General features: G+C 45.2%; 1 protein-coding gene across 7 annotated transcripts in view; it reads right to left on the bottom strand.

Annotated features, from left to right (window-relative positions):
- LOC122541693 (uncharacterized) overlaps window positions 1–16530 on the bottom strand; it is a 189366-nt gene extending 172836 nt beyond the window's left edge. For 6 of the 7 annotated variants that reach the window (XM_087982307.1, XM_087982308.1, XM_087982309.1 and 3 more), the window contains exons 1-5: window positions 16455–16530; window positions 9088–9120; window positions 6491–6523; window positions 4224–4259; window positions 1933–1962 (exon numbers count right to left, since the gene is read on the bottom strand). In XM_087982307.1, coding sequence (XP_087838433.1) covers window positions 1933–1962; window positions 4224–4259; window positions 6491–6523; window positions 9088–9120; window positions 16455–16457 — 135 coding nt within the window. In that variant the 5' untranslated portion in view covers window positions 16458–16530. The remainder of the gene's footprint in view (window positions 1–1932; window positions 1963–4223; window positions 4260–6490; window positions 6524–9087; window positions 9121–16454) is intronic. The other variant, XM_087982305.1, reaches the window with a different exon arrangement.
- Between the last annotated feature and the right edge of the window lie 294 nt (window positions 16531–16824).

Genomic DNA, 16824 nt, shown 5'->3' with positions numbered 1-16824 from the left:
GGGGGGGGGCAGGTATGAGTGTCTGTGAGAGAGTGTGTGTATGTATATGAGTGTAAAGGGGTAGCAGTCTGTGGAAAGGTGAGTGTATGTGTGAGCATATGAGAGACCTTCTGTATGACAGAGGGTCTTATACTCCACAACCACCTGATGAAGGAGCGGCGCTCCGAAAGCTAGTGCTTCCAAATAAACCTGTTGGACTGTAACCTGGTGTGGTGCGATTTTTAAACTTTGTACAGCCACAGTCCAACACCAGCACCTCTGCATCATGACTGTTTCCTTAAGCATTGCAGGTTAGCTTGAACTGATGGCTAATTTCTCAAAGTAGTGCACACTCCTCTGCTAAGGTCTCCAGCCACTCAGCTTGCTCCACACATGATACAAAGACAAATTAAAGACAAAATGTCTATGCTGTCAATGCCAGAAGTAATGGCTGCAGATTATGTATGTATGTAATTCCCTCAGACCTGATAGTACAGCATTCAGTAAATACCGAATCTGTGCATCTACTTGCCAGGCAACTCCATCTCAGTACAACCCCTCATGCTTCGGATACCAGTATCCACATGTTGAAATAGGCAGCAAAAGACTCTCAGAGATTTACGAAGGTTTTACTGTTAATCTATAGTTTAGGACAAACATTAGTTTCCACCTTGACCTTCTGGACCCTTTCCCTGTCCAGAGGCCAACACAGGGAGGGGGTGGGGGGGGGGGGGAAGGGGGAAGAGAACGTTGCTCTTTCTTTCTTTCATGGACCCACCAGCAATTGAACAATTTTACAAATTAATCAAATTACAAATACTGCCCACCAGGGACAGTAAGTCACAAAATAAATCAAAACAGGGAAAGGCATGGGAGGGAACCAAAAGAAAAATGGGGTTACCGGGAGTCAATAATGCACCAGCCCAGCTCCTGCAGTGTCCACCTCTCTGTAAAAGCCTTGAGAGCATTGGAGAACACCTTGTGCCCCTTCTCAGAGGACACCCAGGTGCACATGTAGGTGTGGAAGAGGGAAGGGTAGTTGGGATATATGACACCACAGCCCAACCCCACCAGAGTCTGACCTGCTGATGGCTAGAACCCAGCTCATTTTCTTCATCAAGTTAACCAGGTAATTAACAAGCAAATAACAATTAAACAAAACCAACAAAAATGAAGGAAAAGGGGCAGCACAGTGGCACTAATGGACAGCAGAGTGGCACAGTGGTTAGCACTGCTGCCTCACAGCGCCATTGAACCGGGTTCAATTTCCACCTCAGGTGACTCTGTGTGGAGTTTGCACATTCTCCCAGTGTCTGCTTGGGTTTCCTCCGGGTGCTCCGGTTTCCTCCCACAGTCCAAAAATGTGCAGGTCAGGTGAATTGGCCATGCTAAAATTGCCCGTAGTGTTATGTGAAGGGGTGAATGTAGGGGAATGGGTCTGGGTGGGTGGTGGGTCAGTGTGGACTTGTTGGGCCGAAGGTCCTGTTTCCACACTGTAAATAATCTAATCTAGAACCCAGATCTTTTTATTATTTTTGAATCAACTCATTCAGTGATGTCATTGTGTATCTCTGGAGCAGGTGGGAATTGAACCTGCTTCCCCCCCCCCAGCTCAGAGATAGAGACTCGAGCACTGCATCACAGGAGAATGTCCCCTCCCACCCTTGTCTAGCTCTTTATATTTTATTCAAAGCCTGTTGAGTCCAACTTGCTTTTGATCGACTTTGGAGATGTTCAGTTTGACTCTGAAGAGGATGTGTCTTTCTAATGCTGACACTTTATGTGAGCAGCTGAGGGAATTAGCAAAATGGAAAAGTGGTTTTGGATCACACTGACATACAATGCTGTGAGATAAAGCTGACTAGATCAAGCCTTTGCCACAGAATTAATACCAGAGATGCAGCTAATCCTTGCCTGTGAAATGGACCAAATGGATCACTTCTAATTCCTTACCTCATCCCTTGAAACTCCTGTAGTCGGGGGCTGCAACATGAAAAGGAACATATAAAGATTAGACATTTGTCAGAAATGCTTTTCTCTTTTACAAAACCAACTTGCTCGATTCAAAAACAAAACATGCTCCCTGAACCAAGAGTAAGTGTTGATTGAAATTTAACCAGTCAACTCTGCTCACATCTAACTCCTGATTGGTTGCTGTTAGCCATATGACCTGTCCCACTCAAAACCTCCATCCTCACCAAGTCCTGTGTACTCACTAATTGGAAAGCAAACAGTATCTTATGTCATCTAATTGAATGGTTTTTGACTATCAAACAAACATTATCCCACCTGCAATATGTTTAAGATAAATAAATGAAAGTTCAAGGAAAATGAAAACTCCTAGTACAGCTTGCTATAATGACCACTCCTTGATTACTCATAACAGAATGATGTAAACCAAAAATCCCCTGTTATAAGTGGATAGTACAAACAATAGGGTCAAAATACAGTTAAAACTAATCATAAGGCAACACAATACAAATTATGATTTTGTTCCCTCTGGTGCTCTCTGGATGTGACAGGCTATGGTGTACTATCAGGCACTGTGTGTTTCCCCTCTAGGAACAGCGAGACACTGACGATATCCACAAGCACTCTATACTCTCCAGGACAATTGTGAAGAGTTGGCAACCCGACAGATCCATTTTTTTTATTCATTCATAGGATATCAACATTATAGTAGTTAGCACTGCTGCCTCACAGCGCCAGAGACCCGGGTTCAATTCCCACCTCAGGCGACTGACCGTGTGGAGTTTGCACGTTCTCCCCGTGTCTGCGTGGGTTTCCTCCGGGTGCTCCGGTTTCCTCCCACAGTCCAAAGATGTGCAGATAAGGTGAATTGGCCATGCTAAATTGCCCGTAGTGTTAGGTAAGGAGTAAATGTAGGGGTATGGGTGGGTTGTGCTTCGGCGGGTCGGTGTGGACTTGTTGGGCTGAAGGGCCTGTTTCCACACTGTAATGTAATGTAATGTAACATTACTGGCTAGGTTAGCATTTATCACACATCCCAAATTGCCCAGAGGGCAGTTAGGGGTGAACTATATAGCAGTGGATCAGAAGTCACATGTAGACCAGAAGGAGTAAGGATCGAAGATTTCCTTCCCTAAAGGACATTAGAAAACTGTGATAAAGTTTACGGCAACTGACAATGATTACAAGGTTGTCATTATACGAACTTTTTATTCCAAACATTTTTTTTTTAAATTGAGTTCCAATTTTAACTATCTACCATTGTGGGATGTGAACCCATGCCCCCAGAATATCCACTGGGTTTGTGGATTATCAGGAGAAATTCCTGATGAAGGGCTTATGCCCGAAACATTGATTCTCCTGCTCCTCGGATGCCACCAGTCCAGCTGTGCTTTTCCAGCACCTCACTCTCGACTTTGTGAATTATCAGCCCAGTGTCATTAGCACGGCATCATTACCTCCCACTAATGCATTAGAGCAAGATGCTGAAGTAATTTTGGAGGGAGAGCAAGCTGATATGTTGAATCTAGATGTCTCTCCATCTGAGCTCTGATGAAGAGTCATCTAGACTTGAAAAGTTAGCTTGCTGTCTCTCCATGGATTCTTTCCGACCCGCTGTGATCCCCAGCATTTGTTGTTTTCAGCACGGATTTCAGCATCTGCAATAATTTGTTCCTGAAGGAACTTGTCAGAATGGAATTTCCCCTTCAGGACACAGTTTGAATGAGCGTTTTCCCTTTTAAGATGGGAATGGGGAGAATTTTCTTCTCTGAGGGTCATGTGTATTTGGAACAGTCTTCTGCAGAGTCAGGTGGAGGCAGAGACAGTGGATATTTAAAGCATAGATAGACAGAGTCTCGACTAACCACGGAGTGTGAGTTTAGGCTCATTAGATGCAAGTGTGGGAGGATGGGGTGGGAGTGGGATTTCGGTCAGCTGGAGCTGGCTCCATTAGGTCAGTGTATTTTAAAAACAGGGAGATGCCTGGTGCACCTCAAGTACATAGGAGTGAAACAAGAGCCAGATCCAAACGTACCCGAGACAAGGGGTGATGAAAGGGCACACAGAGATGGTGCTGCCTAGAGATAGGGTGTATTTGGTACCCCTCACTGCATCCACATGGAAATTATAAGCTAAATGTCAAAGTAGGAAGTTAAAGGTCAAATCAAAGGTTAGGGAGGAGTACACTTTAAAAATTGCCAACACTTTCAGGTACATGGCCCCAGCAATGATATATATATTTTCCATGAGAGATCACACAGTTCCCTCCTTACCTTACCAGTTGACAGAGTTACTCCAGTAGTTGAGGTCTGGAAATGCAAAGAGACAATGAAGAGATTATTAATCGGATTGCAAGAGAATCACTACACTGCACATAATCTCTGGCTCCCACACATTATTAATGTATTCACCCCTAGCAAGAATATATGAATTCAAAGTAAGAGGAGTCCATTCAGCCCATCAACTCTGCCTGCCATTCAACAAGGCCGAGGGTGATCTGATGTGGCCTCAACTCCACCCTCTTTTCGATCACCAATAACCTCAAACTCTGTTGTTAGTCAAGAATCTATGTACCTCGGCCTTAAAAATATTCACTGTCTCTGCCTCCAGCTGTCTCTGCAGAAGACAGTTCCAAAGATTCATGACCTCAGAGAAGAAAATTCTCCCTATTCCTATCTGAAAGGAGAGAACCCTGGTTGAAACTATGCCCTGATCTTCAAACCCAATCTAGTCTCTCACACAAGGAGAAACATTGTTTTACTTTCCATCCTGATCATTCCTTTCACAATCTGTTTATCATTCCTCTAACCTCTAATTTGTCCAATCCATAGGTAACCACTCACTATCCTGTCAGGGGTCAGTCAAGTGAATCTTCTGTGCTCTGTTTTGAGTTCATTTTGGTCCTTGCTGAAATTAGATTCCAAAATTGCACACAATCCCCCACATGGCTCACCAACCATCTTTGCAACCGTAGCAAAACATTTCCACTTTTATATTCCATTCCCTTTGCATTAAGTAAAAGCATTTGATTTGTCATCCTAATCACTTGCTGTGCCTGCATAATGAATTAATGTGATTCATGTACCAGGACAACTAGATCACTCTGTACCTTAGTGTTCTGTAATCTCTCTCCATTTGCTATTTTGACAATTCTTTGACATTTTGTAAGGGTCAACATTTAGATTATATGAGTTCCCATCTCCTGGTCGTTGCCATTTCCAGTTGAGGCTATCTCTGTGATGGTGGCGGTTTATTTGATTGAATATTACGCATCATAGATTAACCACATTTGCTAAACCCCATGGACAAAAACCTACAAACCACTCGACAATCTTCGGAAACCTTCCCATTCAATCTGAAGGTTAATTTGAGCCAATGGGTGGACCAGGGTGTTTTGAGTGAAAGTCTAATATCGATCCCAGTGCTTGTGAGACATATGTCTACAATTTCAGCAAAGAAATCTAGCTTCCACCTGGCTGCAAAACTTTCCTTTCCCCTGGACAACTTGAACACTCAATGAAGCTTAAGTCCAGAATTCTGCTCCAAATACATAGGATAGGCTCACGCTCTGATTGGATCTCGCCTATGGGCTCCAGCCTACTTTCTACAGATTCCAGGAATACTTGTGTGAATTATCTCCTGACACGAGTTTGAAATATTCAGTCTCACATGCTGTACCTGTTTTATTTAGTATCTCAAAAAGATCAAAAGTAGAGAGCATCCTGCAACTATAGTCCCTGGATAGCCAGACATTGAGCCAGATACTGCTCTGCAATGCTGGGTGCAAGAATTTGACAGTTCAAAAAGGCCTTGATGCAAAATAGGACACCAGCTACTTTGGACCTTTTGGCTATTCGTTGTGTCTGATTCTGTGATGAGGTCTTTATCAGTAAGCCAGCTTACAGTCCAGTGTAAACCCAGTGGGATTTTGACATACACATGGATGGTGCAGCTCAATGTCAGTAATGGTGAAACCGCAGGCTGAACACAGTTCATGCACTGGGATTCAGTCATGTCGTTGTCCATCTATCAACCATAGCTTAACCCAATGAAAGCTTCTCCCAGTGAGGAGAGATTTCTATTCACAGCATTCAAAGTGGAGGTCTTGTTGATGCTGGTGAACTGCAAAATTACTGTAAATCCTTCAAGTGTTGTTGTTTTCAGTAGATTCTGAGCCCAAAACCCACTCCTGGATGTGAGCTCATAATCAAGACCAATACTGCATTTTCCAATTTGTTCTAAAGCCTCCATCTGGTCTCGCAAGTGGATACAAGCATTCCACTTGAGCAAGAGCTGAGAGTTGTCCCCAGTACCTGAGCCAACAATCAGCATGGACAGTTGTCTACCTGTTTAATAACATATCCACCATTAAAGCCCTTTACTATCAGTGCGTGAAAGCCACCATACAATGTGTTTGTGTTTGTGTAACACAAAGTAGCATGAAACATAACAGAATAACCCAACAGTCCTGGATCTACAAAGTGATTCTTTGCTGCAGGTTTCTTGCAGTTAGTGCCTTTCTTGTCCACAGGCCACTCACCTTGGGTGATGTTGTTGTTGTTTTACCAGAAATCTGGAAAGACAAATTGTAATGTCACAGACTGGGGCAAAGCAATCTGTAATCACAATCTGCAGGTGGTATATGTTTAGCCTGGAAGTGGGGAATGGGGGCTGGTGCAGAATTTAACTGTGTGTACAGTCAGCTCCCTGAGACTGGTCCTCCTCTGGAGAAGGTTTTCATGGATGGGATCGCACAGAGCTTGTTGTTATTTTTATTAAAGTTATAAATTATGTCAATTAATGCCTGACTTGAAGCATTTCTCGAACTTGTGGAATTTTCCTAGAGTTGGACAAGTCCTCACTGAGGCCAATGGCAGCTGTCCAGTTGCAGGCTGTGGGGTGGGCAGTTTGGCCAGTTGGTGGTCATTAACACCTCCTGCCCTAACCCCACACGGACTCTGGGATAAGGATTTCAAGACCATAACCACGATGAGTCCTGAGGAGGCCTTTCTGTTTTCAGATGTGGCCACATTTGGTTTTGAAATCTTCAACATACTTCTGTTAGCATTGCCCATTTCAGGTGCCCTCGTAAATCTCCTACCCACCTACTGACAGAGTTAGTCAGGTCCTTGATTAGTAGGGGAAGCAAGGATTATTATTAAAACATGAGATGTAAAAAAAGGCCATAATTTAACAATTACAAGGTTCTCAGAGGTAGATGGATCCAGAGGAGATCAGGGTGACAGAGAGAGAGAAGGCTGTGGTGCTTTGGATGAACCTTAGTGTTTAGTGGATAGTCTCATGTTCAGTAGAAGGTCTCATGTTTGAGGATGGTCTTGTGTTTGAGGACAGCCTCATGTTTGAGGATGGTCTTCTGTTTGAGGTTGGTCACGTATTTGAGGATGGTTTCATGTTTGAGAATGGTCTCTTGTTTGAGGATGGTCTCGTGTGTGCGATTGGTCTCGTGTTTGAGAATGGTCTCATGTGTGAAGTTTGTCTTGTGTTTGAGGATGGTCTCGTGTTTGAGGATGGTCTCGTGTGTGAGATTGGTCTCGTGTTTGAGAATGGTCTCATGTGTGAAGTTTGTCTTGTGTTTGAGGATGGTCTCGTGTTTGAGGATGGTCTCATGTTTGAGGATGGCCTCGTGTTTGAGGTTGGTCTCATGTGTGAGGCTGGTCTTGTGTGTAACGCTGATCTCGTGCTTGAAATTTGTCTCGTGTTTGAGGATGGTCTCGTGTTTGAGGATGGTCTCGTGTTTGAGGTTGGTCTTGTGTGTGAGGTTGGTCTCGTGTTTGAAATTGGTCTTGTGTTTGAGGACAGTCTCGTGTTTGAGGATGGTCTCGTGTGTGAGGTTGGTCTTGTTTTTGAGGAAGGTCTCATGTTTAAGGATGGTCTCGTGTGTGAGGTTGGTCTCAAGTGTGAGGTTGGTCTCGAGTGTGAGGTTGCTCTCGAGTTTGAGGTTGGTCTCGTGTTTGAGGATGGTCTCGTGTGTGAAGTTGGTCTCATGTTTGTGCGTGGTCTCGTGTTTAAGGATGGTCTCATGTTTGAGGATGGTCTCGTGTGTAACACTGGTCTCGTGTTTGAGGATGGTCTTGGGTTTGAAGATGGTCTCGTGTGTGAGGTTGGTCTCGTGTGTGAGGTTGGTCTTGTATGTAATGATGATCTCATGCTTGAGGTTTGTCTTGTGTTTGAGGATGGTCTCGTGTTTGAGGTTGGTCTCGTGTGTGAGGTTGGTCTCATGTTTGAGGTTGGTCTGGTGTTTGAGGACAGTCTCGTGTTTGAGGTCGGTCTCATGTGTGAGATTGGTCTCGTGTTTGAAGTTTGAATACGTGACCAACCTCAAACATGAGACCATCCTCAAACACAAGACAAACCTCAAACATGAGACTGTCCTCAAACACAAGTCCACCCTCAAACACAAGACCAATCGCACACATAAGACCATCCTCAAACACGAGACCAACCTCAAACACAAGACCATCCTCAAACACAAGACCAACCTCAAACATGAGGCTGTCCTCAAACACAAGACCGTCCTCAAACACAAGACCATCATCAAACATGGTTTAGAGGGTGGTTTCATGTTTAGAAGTTGGTCACATTTTTATGGGATCATTCAGTGTTTAATCAATGGTCTAGTGTACAGTGTATGTGACAGGAAAGGTTAGACAGGAGTAAAGTTCTCTCTACCCTCCCCAATTAAATACTCCCAGGACAAATTGAGCATGGGGCTTGAAAAACAGGAAAGCTTCCTTACACTGACCCTATCAAATGCTCCCAAGACAGGGACAGCACAGGGTTAGATACATAGTAAAACTCCTTCGGCACTGTCCTCACCAAACACTGCTAGGACAAGGACAGCACAGGGTTAGATACACAGTAAAGTTCCATCTTCAGTGTGCCTTCAGACACTCTGCATCATCCCTTTCTGGGATTGAACTGATGTCTCAGTATTCTGGAGACTGTTGCCATTCCAACACCATTTTCAGTTTTCAATTGATCTCTTTACTTATGAAATATGTTTAAGCACCCAAACTTTGTCCTGTTTTACTGTTATCCCAGAACAATTAACCAATTAGTGAGTCTGACATTAACTATCACAGTTAGTTTGATTGGTTGAAATTTCAAGCGACTCACCGTGGTAACCACACTTCTTTTTGTTGTCGAGACCTTCAGTTTGTGTTTGAATAAAGAAACATACAAAAGTTAAAAACAAATCAATCGAAGTAACAGTAGAAACTGCAAAGGCATTGAGCTCTGACAAATTCCATCAATGGCACTGAAGATGTAGGGTCCAGACCTTTCTGCTCACTTAGTCAAACTCTTCTAGTACAGTTACAGCATCTACCCAGGTATGACCTGTATACAAAAAGCAGAACAAATCTTACCCAGCCAATTACCCCCCCACCCCCATCAGTTTACTCTCAATCATCAGTAAATTGATGGACATATGTCATCAACAGTACTATCAAGCAGCACCTACTCAGCTATGACCTGCTTACTGACACTCGGTTTGGGTTCCATCAGCTCCTGACCTCATTACAGCCTTGGTTCAAATGTGGACAAAAGAGCTGAATTTCCAAGGCGGGGTGAGAGTAATAGCCCTTGATATCAAGGCCACATTCAACTGACTGTGGCATCAAGGAGTCCTAGCAAATCTGGAATTAGTGGCAATCAGGGGGGCCAACTGTGTGGGACCTGGCACATAGAGGAAGATGGTCGTGGATGTTGGAGGTCTGTCAGCTCAGTTCCAGGACATCTTTGCAGGAATTCCTCAAGGTTATGTCCTAGGTCCAAGCACTGTCAGCTGCTGCATCAATGATGTTCCCTCCATCATCAGGTCAGAAGTAGGAGCGTTTGCTGATGATTACACAATGTTGAGCACCATTCAAAGCGCCTCAGATACTGAAACGCTCCATGTCTAAATGCAGCAAGATCTGGTGAATGTCTAGGCAAAAGGCAAGTAACATTTGTGCCACACAAATGCCAGACCATGACCATCTTCAATAAGAGACTATATAACTATTGCCCCTTGACATTCAATGGCATTTCCATCAATGAATTCCTCAACAACAACAACAACTTAGGAGTTACCATTGACCAGAAACTCAACTGGATTAGCCACATAAACACAATGGCTACAAGAGCATGTCAAAGGCTAGGAATACTGCAGCAAGTAACTCGCCTCCTGACTCCCCAAAGCCTGTCACCATCTAAAAGGCACAAGTCAGGAGCATGATGGAATACTCCCCACTTGCCTGGATGGATGCAGCTCCAACAACACTCAAGAAGCTTGACACCATCCAGGACAAAGCATCCTGCTTGATTGGCACCACATTCACAAGTCCCCGACACTGACACTCAGCAGCAGCAGTATGTACCATCTACAAGGTGCACTGTAAAAATTTAACAAAGATCCTTTGATAGCACCTTCCAAACCCACGACCACTGCAGATATGTGGGAATATCGCCACCTGCAAGTTCCCTCCAAGCCACCCACCATCCTATCTTGGAAGTTTATTTCTATTCCTTTACTGTTATTGGGTCAAAATCCTGGAATTCCCTCCCCAGTGACTTTGTGAGTCTCCCTACAGCATATTGGACCACAGAGGTTCAAGAAGGCAGCTCCTCACCACCTTCTCAAAGGCAGACGCAGAAAGGGCATTTCCTCACGTGCGAGGGCATAATATCACAGTAAGAAGTTGCCCATTTAAGACAAAAATGAGGAGAAATGTCTTGTCTCAGAGGATAATGAATCTGTGGAATTCAGTACCACCGAGGGCTGTTGAGGCTGGGTCGTTAGGTATGTTCAAGGTGAAGACAGACAGATTTTCAATCAGTAAGGAATTTGAGGGTTATGGGGAAAAGACAGGAAAATGAAGTTTAGTCTGGTTGAGAAGACATGAGGGGCTGAAGGCCTACACCTGCATATGCTCTTTATGATCACATCTGGTAAATCAGCGTGACGGAGCAAAGTGAGTGACTGAATTGATCACAGAACCTGTCTGCTGTGTCACGATAAGATTTAATGACCTCCCAAACACTGTCATGATAAGGCTCCTCCTCTCAGCTCCCTTTCTCTGGATATACCTTGTGACAGTCACACCATCTCGAGGTATGACCCTGTTACACAGTAAAACCTCTCCTGCCATCACAATGGGCTAGTTTACTGTAGCTCCTCACGCACGGACAGTATGTGCTCCTAATTCAAAATTGCCACAAACAATGCTCTGCCTCTATATTGTTTGAACTCGTATACAGTTTCTCTGTTTAATGAACTTCTCCATACCTCACACTTCCTTCCTTTCAGCAATTTCCTCTCTTACCCAATCTTCTCCTTCCCCTCTGCTCCCATCCATGCTCACAGTCTGACTTATCTCCATTAACCACATCCCCCAACACCAAGCTCACCATCACCAGGCAATCTGACCCACTCACCTCCACAGTTGGTGCACTCTGGCCATCTAACCCCCATGCCTGGGAAGGTCCAGCACACTAACCTCCACTCTCGGTCAATCCGACCTGCTAACCCCCATCCCTGGGACAATCCAATCTACTAACCCTTGCCCCCAGATAATTAGAATTAGAATCCTTACAGTTTAAAAACAGGCCATTTGGCCCAACAAGTCCACACCGACCCTCCAAAGAGTAACCCACCCAGACCCATTCCCCTACCCTATATTTAACTCCTAACTAATGCACCTAACCTGCACATCCCTGAACACTATGGGCCATTTAGCATGGCCAATTCACTTAACCTGCACATCTTTGGATTATGGGAGGAAACCGGAGCACCCGGAGGAAACCCATGCAGCCACAGGGACAACGTGCAAACTGCACACGGACAGTCACCCGAGGCTGGTATCGAACTCGTGTTCATGGAGCTGTGAGGCAGCAGTGCTAACCACTGAGCCACCGTGCAACCCCATGCTGCCAGTATTGAAGATCGCTGTTGCAGTCCTCTTTGTGTAGATATCTAAAGATTGGAGTTGACTGTCAATCATCAAAAATTGGTGCATTGTCCCTGACCCCGCCTCTACCAATCAGAGACCGATTGCCAAACAAATGCCAGACAGTGACACACTTACCCCCCACCCCCCCCACCCCCCCCCCCACTACCCCCGGACAGTCACACACACCACCACCACCACCCCCAGACAGTGACATACTAACCCCCCACATCCCCCCCCCACCCCCCCAGACAGTGACACACTAACCCTCCCTGGACAGTGACACACTGACCCCCCAACCCTCTCCCCTCGGATAGTGACACACTCACCGCCCCCTCACCCTTCCGGAAAGTAATACTCACCTCCTCCCCCCCCCCCCCCCTCCGTGCCCCCAACCTCCGACAGTGACACACACACACACCCCCACTTCCCAGGCCATGTTGATACAAGAGAGAAAGCTGGTGTCATATTGAGGGGGAATTCAGGGACATGGGGCTGTCTGTTTGCAATGAAGGTTATTGGCGTTTAAAGTGTGAAGGGAGTGTGGCCACGTAGTGTCGGGGTGATTCAGGCTGGAAGGGCCCTATCATCCAGGAACTGACCTCTTTCCGTTCCCCTGCTTTATTCAAGTGAACTGGAGCTCTCACAAACAGCACAGCCCCAGAGGGCAACATCTCACTGTAATCACCACTCACTGCATGGCAGCTTCACACTGCCTCAGGAATAATCACTCAGGACCTCTCATGGAAAACCCCAGGCTCCACAAAAAAACACTGCTGCAATTGAGCTGCCAACTCCAGTGGCAGAATTTCTGGAGGTCTGTCAGGGAAAACTGAGGGAGAAATGTGTGGGGAAACATGGAGCAGTACGGTGGCTCAGTGATGAGCACTGCTGCCTCACTGCACCAGGGACCCGGATTTGATTCCAGCCTCGGGCGACTGTCTGTGTGGGCTTTGCACATTCTTCCCTGCGTGGGTTTCCTCCAGGTGCTCCAGTTTCTTCCCACAATTCAAAAGATGCGCAGGTTAGGTGAATTGGCCATGCGAAATTGCCCATAGTGTTCAGGGATGTACAGGCTAGGTGGATTAGCCATGGGAAATGCGGATTACAGGGACAGGGTAAGGCGGTGGGTCTGAGTGGGATGCTCTCGAAGAGTCAGTGTGGACTCAATGGGCAAAATGGCCTGCTTCCACACTGTCAGGATTCTATGAAACCTGAGGCAGGGATGGAAGAGAAAACTAAGGCGGGGATGAAGGAAAGCTGAGGGGGGGGATAAATGAAAAAGGGGGAAAGGAGATGCAATAGTGTGAGGCATACTGAGTCATAGGTTCATGCAGCATGGAAATAGACCCTTTGGCCCAACTCATTTATGCATATTCCCCCCCAATTCTGCAGACTCCCAGCTTGAGAATGTTTGAGAATGTACCACTTAGGAGCAGGAGCAAGCAACTCACCCCTTCATACCTGTATGCCATTCAACCACCCGATGAAGGGGCAGCTAGCACTTCCAAATAAACCTGTTAGCCTATATTGTGTTTTGTGGTTTTTAAACTTTGAACATCATTCAATAAGATCATGGGTGATCTGATTTTAAACTCAACTCCACATTCCCAATCTGGGCTCAATAACCTTACACCCTCTTGCTTGTTGAAAATCTCTCCACCTCTGCCTTAAAAATATTCAAAGACTCTGCTTTCATCAATCTTTCAGAAAGAGACCTTCAAAGACTCAAGGCCGTCAGAGAAAGATACTCCCCTCATCTTGTAAAGATTGCATTTTAAAAATTTTTATTTTAATTATGGACCAAAATGGGAGAGGATTGCTTTCAACCTAGGAACCTGTGGAAGGAGCACTTTTAAAAACAAGGGGCTGGAAGACATAGTGATTACCCTGTTGCTTTTGCAATGGGGGAAGATGTGAGTGGGTAGGGCTGCTTTCCAATGGGAGGGAGACGACTGGTGGTGGCGAGGGTCAGCACACCTCAGAGGAGGGGAAAAATCAGCAAAGAACCCACGCTGTTGGCATCACCCTGCATTACAAACCAGCTATCCAGCCAACTGACCAACAAGTCATCTTCTTCATGGCCCTGTCTACCTGTGACTCCACTTTCAAATAACCGTGCACCTGAACTCCAAGATCCCTCTGTTCCACTACACTCCTTAAGGCCCTACCATTTACCATGAAACTCTGACCTTGATTTGATTTTCCAAAATGCAAGTCCTCACGTTTATCCATATTAAAGACTATTTGCCATTTCTCGGCCCACTTCCCCAGCTGATCAAGGTCCTGCTACGATTTCTGATAACTTTCCTTACTGTCCACGATACCATCTATTTTAGTGTCATAAACAGTGCAGACAGACTCAGGGATTCATACCAACTATTAATATTTAATTTGATATTTACACATTTGAGTAAAACGATCAACTCTTTTCAATCCTGTCCATAGCGAGCTCCTGTCACTACTGGAGCTTGCAATATCAGGTAATAGAAAGAACATTGTTGGTCTGCTCTGGTTATGGGTCTGTCCCTGAGATCTAGCTGAGGAAGCCATTGCATCTATTCAGATGGTGAAAGGTGTTTGTGTTAGTGCTTCAGTGGGTAGCATCAGCATCCAGGAGCATTTTCAGATGATTAGATTCCCTACAGTGCGGAAACAGGCCCTTCGGCCCAACCAGTCCACACCGACCCTCCGAAGAGTAACCCACTCAGACCCGTTTCCCTCTGACTAATGCACCTATCTCTATGGGCAATTTAGCATGGCCAATTCACCTGACCTGCACATCTTTGGACTGTGAGAGGAAACTGGAGGAAACCCACGCAGACATGGGGAGAATGTACAAACTCCACACAGACAGTCACCCAAGGTTGGAATCGAACCTGGGACCCAGGTGCAGTGAGGCAGCAATGCTAACCACTGAACCACCATACTGCCCCAAATGTGTTGCCTTTCAGATGTGAAATTAAACTGACCACAATCTATCCATTCTTTGGAGAACAGAAGATCTCTCAGCACTACTCAAAGGAAGTTGGAGTGTTTTCCCCGTGTCCTGACAGTATTTTTTTTTATCCCTCAGCTCAAAGTGATTATCTGGTCAATGTCACATTGCTGTTAATGGGATCTTGCTGTGTGAAGATTAGCTGAAATATTTGCCAAAATCGCAATAACAGTTTCAAAATATTTTACAGATTACAAAGTGATTTGGAAAGACCTGAACTTTTTCTATTCTTTCAAAGGACATGGGTACCATTGGCTGGGACAGCATTTATTGCTCTTCCCTGGTTGCCCTTGAGAAGCTGCCTTCTTGAACTGCTGCAGACTATGAGCTGTAGGGAGAGCCACAATGCCACTGGGGAGGGAATTCCAGGATTTTGGCCCCAGAACACTGAAGGAATGGAGAAATATTTCCAAGTGAGGATGCTGCATGACTTGGAGGGGAACTTGCAGGTGGTGGTGTTCCCATGTGTCTGCTGCCCTTGTCCTTCAAGATGGAAAGTAGTTGTACATTTGGAGCTGTTGAAGAACCAGCAGGTTTTTGTAGGTTGTGACAGGTACTTTATAAATGCAAGTTCTTTGTCCTCCCTTTTATGGTGTGCATTCACATTCCCCAGTGAAGGTGTAAGAGAGGTGCACAGGAACCCTCACCCCAGCTTCAATGTGCACCCCAATCTGTGCACACCTCAGACTCTTAAACCTTGGGACCAATTAGGGAACTGTCAGCATCAATCATCTGCTTCACAAAGCACGGACTGGGGATTGACTGAGACCTCTGCAAAGGCCAGAGATAAAGAACATTGACCACAACAGGCCAGATGTGGTCAATGTGTTGTAAGAGATTTGTGACACTTCCTTGAAGATCCACAGCTTCCTGTGACACTGTCAGAATTTCACACAGCAACATGTCAGATCCTCTCTCTCCTCCTCCTCCACCTCTGGTGGCCTCTCTGCTGTTAGAGCTTCATGTAGCCTTTTCACCAGCCAAGATGGGAAGGCCAAAGGAATCCTCTTTCAGCAGCTTATCCACTTTAATAAAGGAAGTTCCATCACAGACTCGCCGACCCAGTAAAACTAGTCCCCAAAATACCGGCCAAATGTAGCCAGGCAGAGTAGATAAGTTGCCCTTTTACATAATGCTGCAAGTGTCAATTTACAGGATCCCACAGTTGAGGTAAGAATACTGGCCTCCCCATGCCCTAATCAAAGCATCAATTCAGGACAGTCGGAAAATGAAATTAGCCCAAATATATTTCTTCTAGAATAATAGCATCTAATCCCTTTGTAATGAGGATGATTCACAGCATTCCGCACGGGGTGGGGAGCAAGTTAAAATCAACAGCAGCAAAGCTAACGCAAGAAAGCAATAAGCTTAAAATGTCAGAGGTGCTAGATTCTGTGACAAATAGATTCTGTAACAGAATCTCATGAATTGATTGATAGTAAGTCTGTCACTATCAACACATCTCCCTTTGTGACTATCGAAACCCTTCTCAAACCACAATCTCCTCCAGTCAATATTCTGAATGTGCTGCAGCAGGGAAAATGTCACAAACTTACCATCCCCAAATTTTGGATGCTGCAGTGGGTCAACGATGAACATTTGTCACCAGCTGGAAACACAGATCAACTCAAAGCACAAAGAACCTGTGAGGAACGCAATATTGCAAATCAATGAGGAAGTTAGACTCTACAAATTTCTCCAGCTATATATGGACATCATTCAAAACTTTGCATATGAAATGATTCCAGCAACAAGTTCCGAAAATGTGTTTGGCCTGCAATGCAACATTGTTTAGTAACAGGATGTGAAATACTGATATTTAGCAAATTCTGGGATGGGACATCATGAAACACTGGAGGCAATCATTCAGCGAGTTCTGACTCAGGTTCAATTCTCTATTCAGACACGTAGGCAGTGACTCTCACC

This window comes from Chiloscyllium plagiosum, unplaced genomic scaffold, assembly GCF_037043375.1.
Source record: "Chiloscyllium plagiosum isolate Xiang-an unplaced genomic scaffold, Cpla_swu_hap1 HiC_scaffold_43, whole genome shotgun sequence".
In the NCBI taxonomy this organism is placed as follows: Eukaryota; Metazoa; Chordata; class Chondrichthyes; order Orectolobiformes; family Hemiscylliidae; genus Chiloscyllium; species Chiloscyllium plagiosum.
Note: the sequence above shows the minus strand (reverse complement) of the source record. Positions and strands in the feature narration are given on the sequence as shown.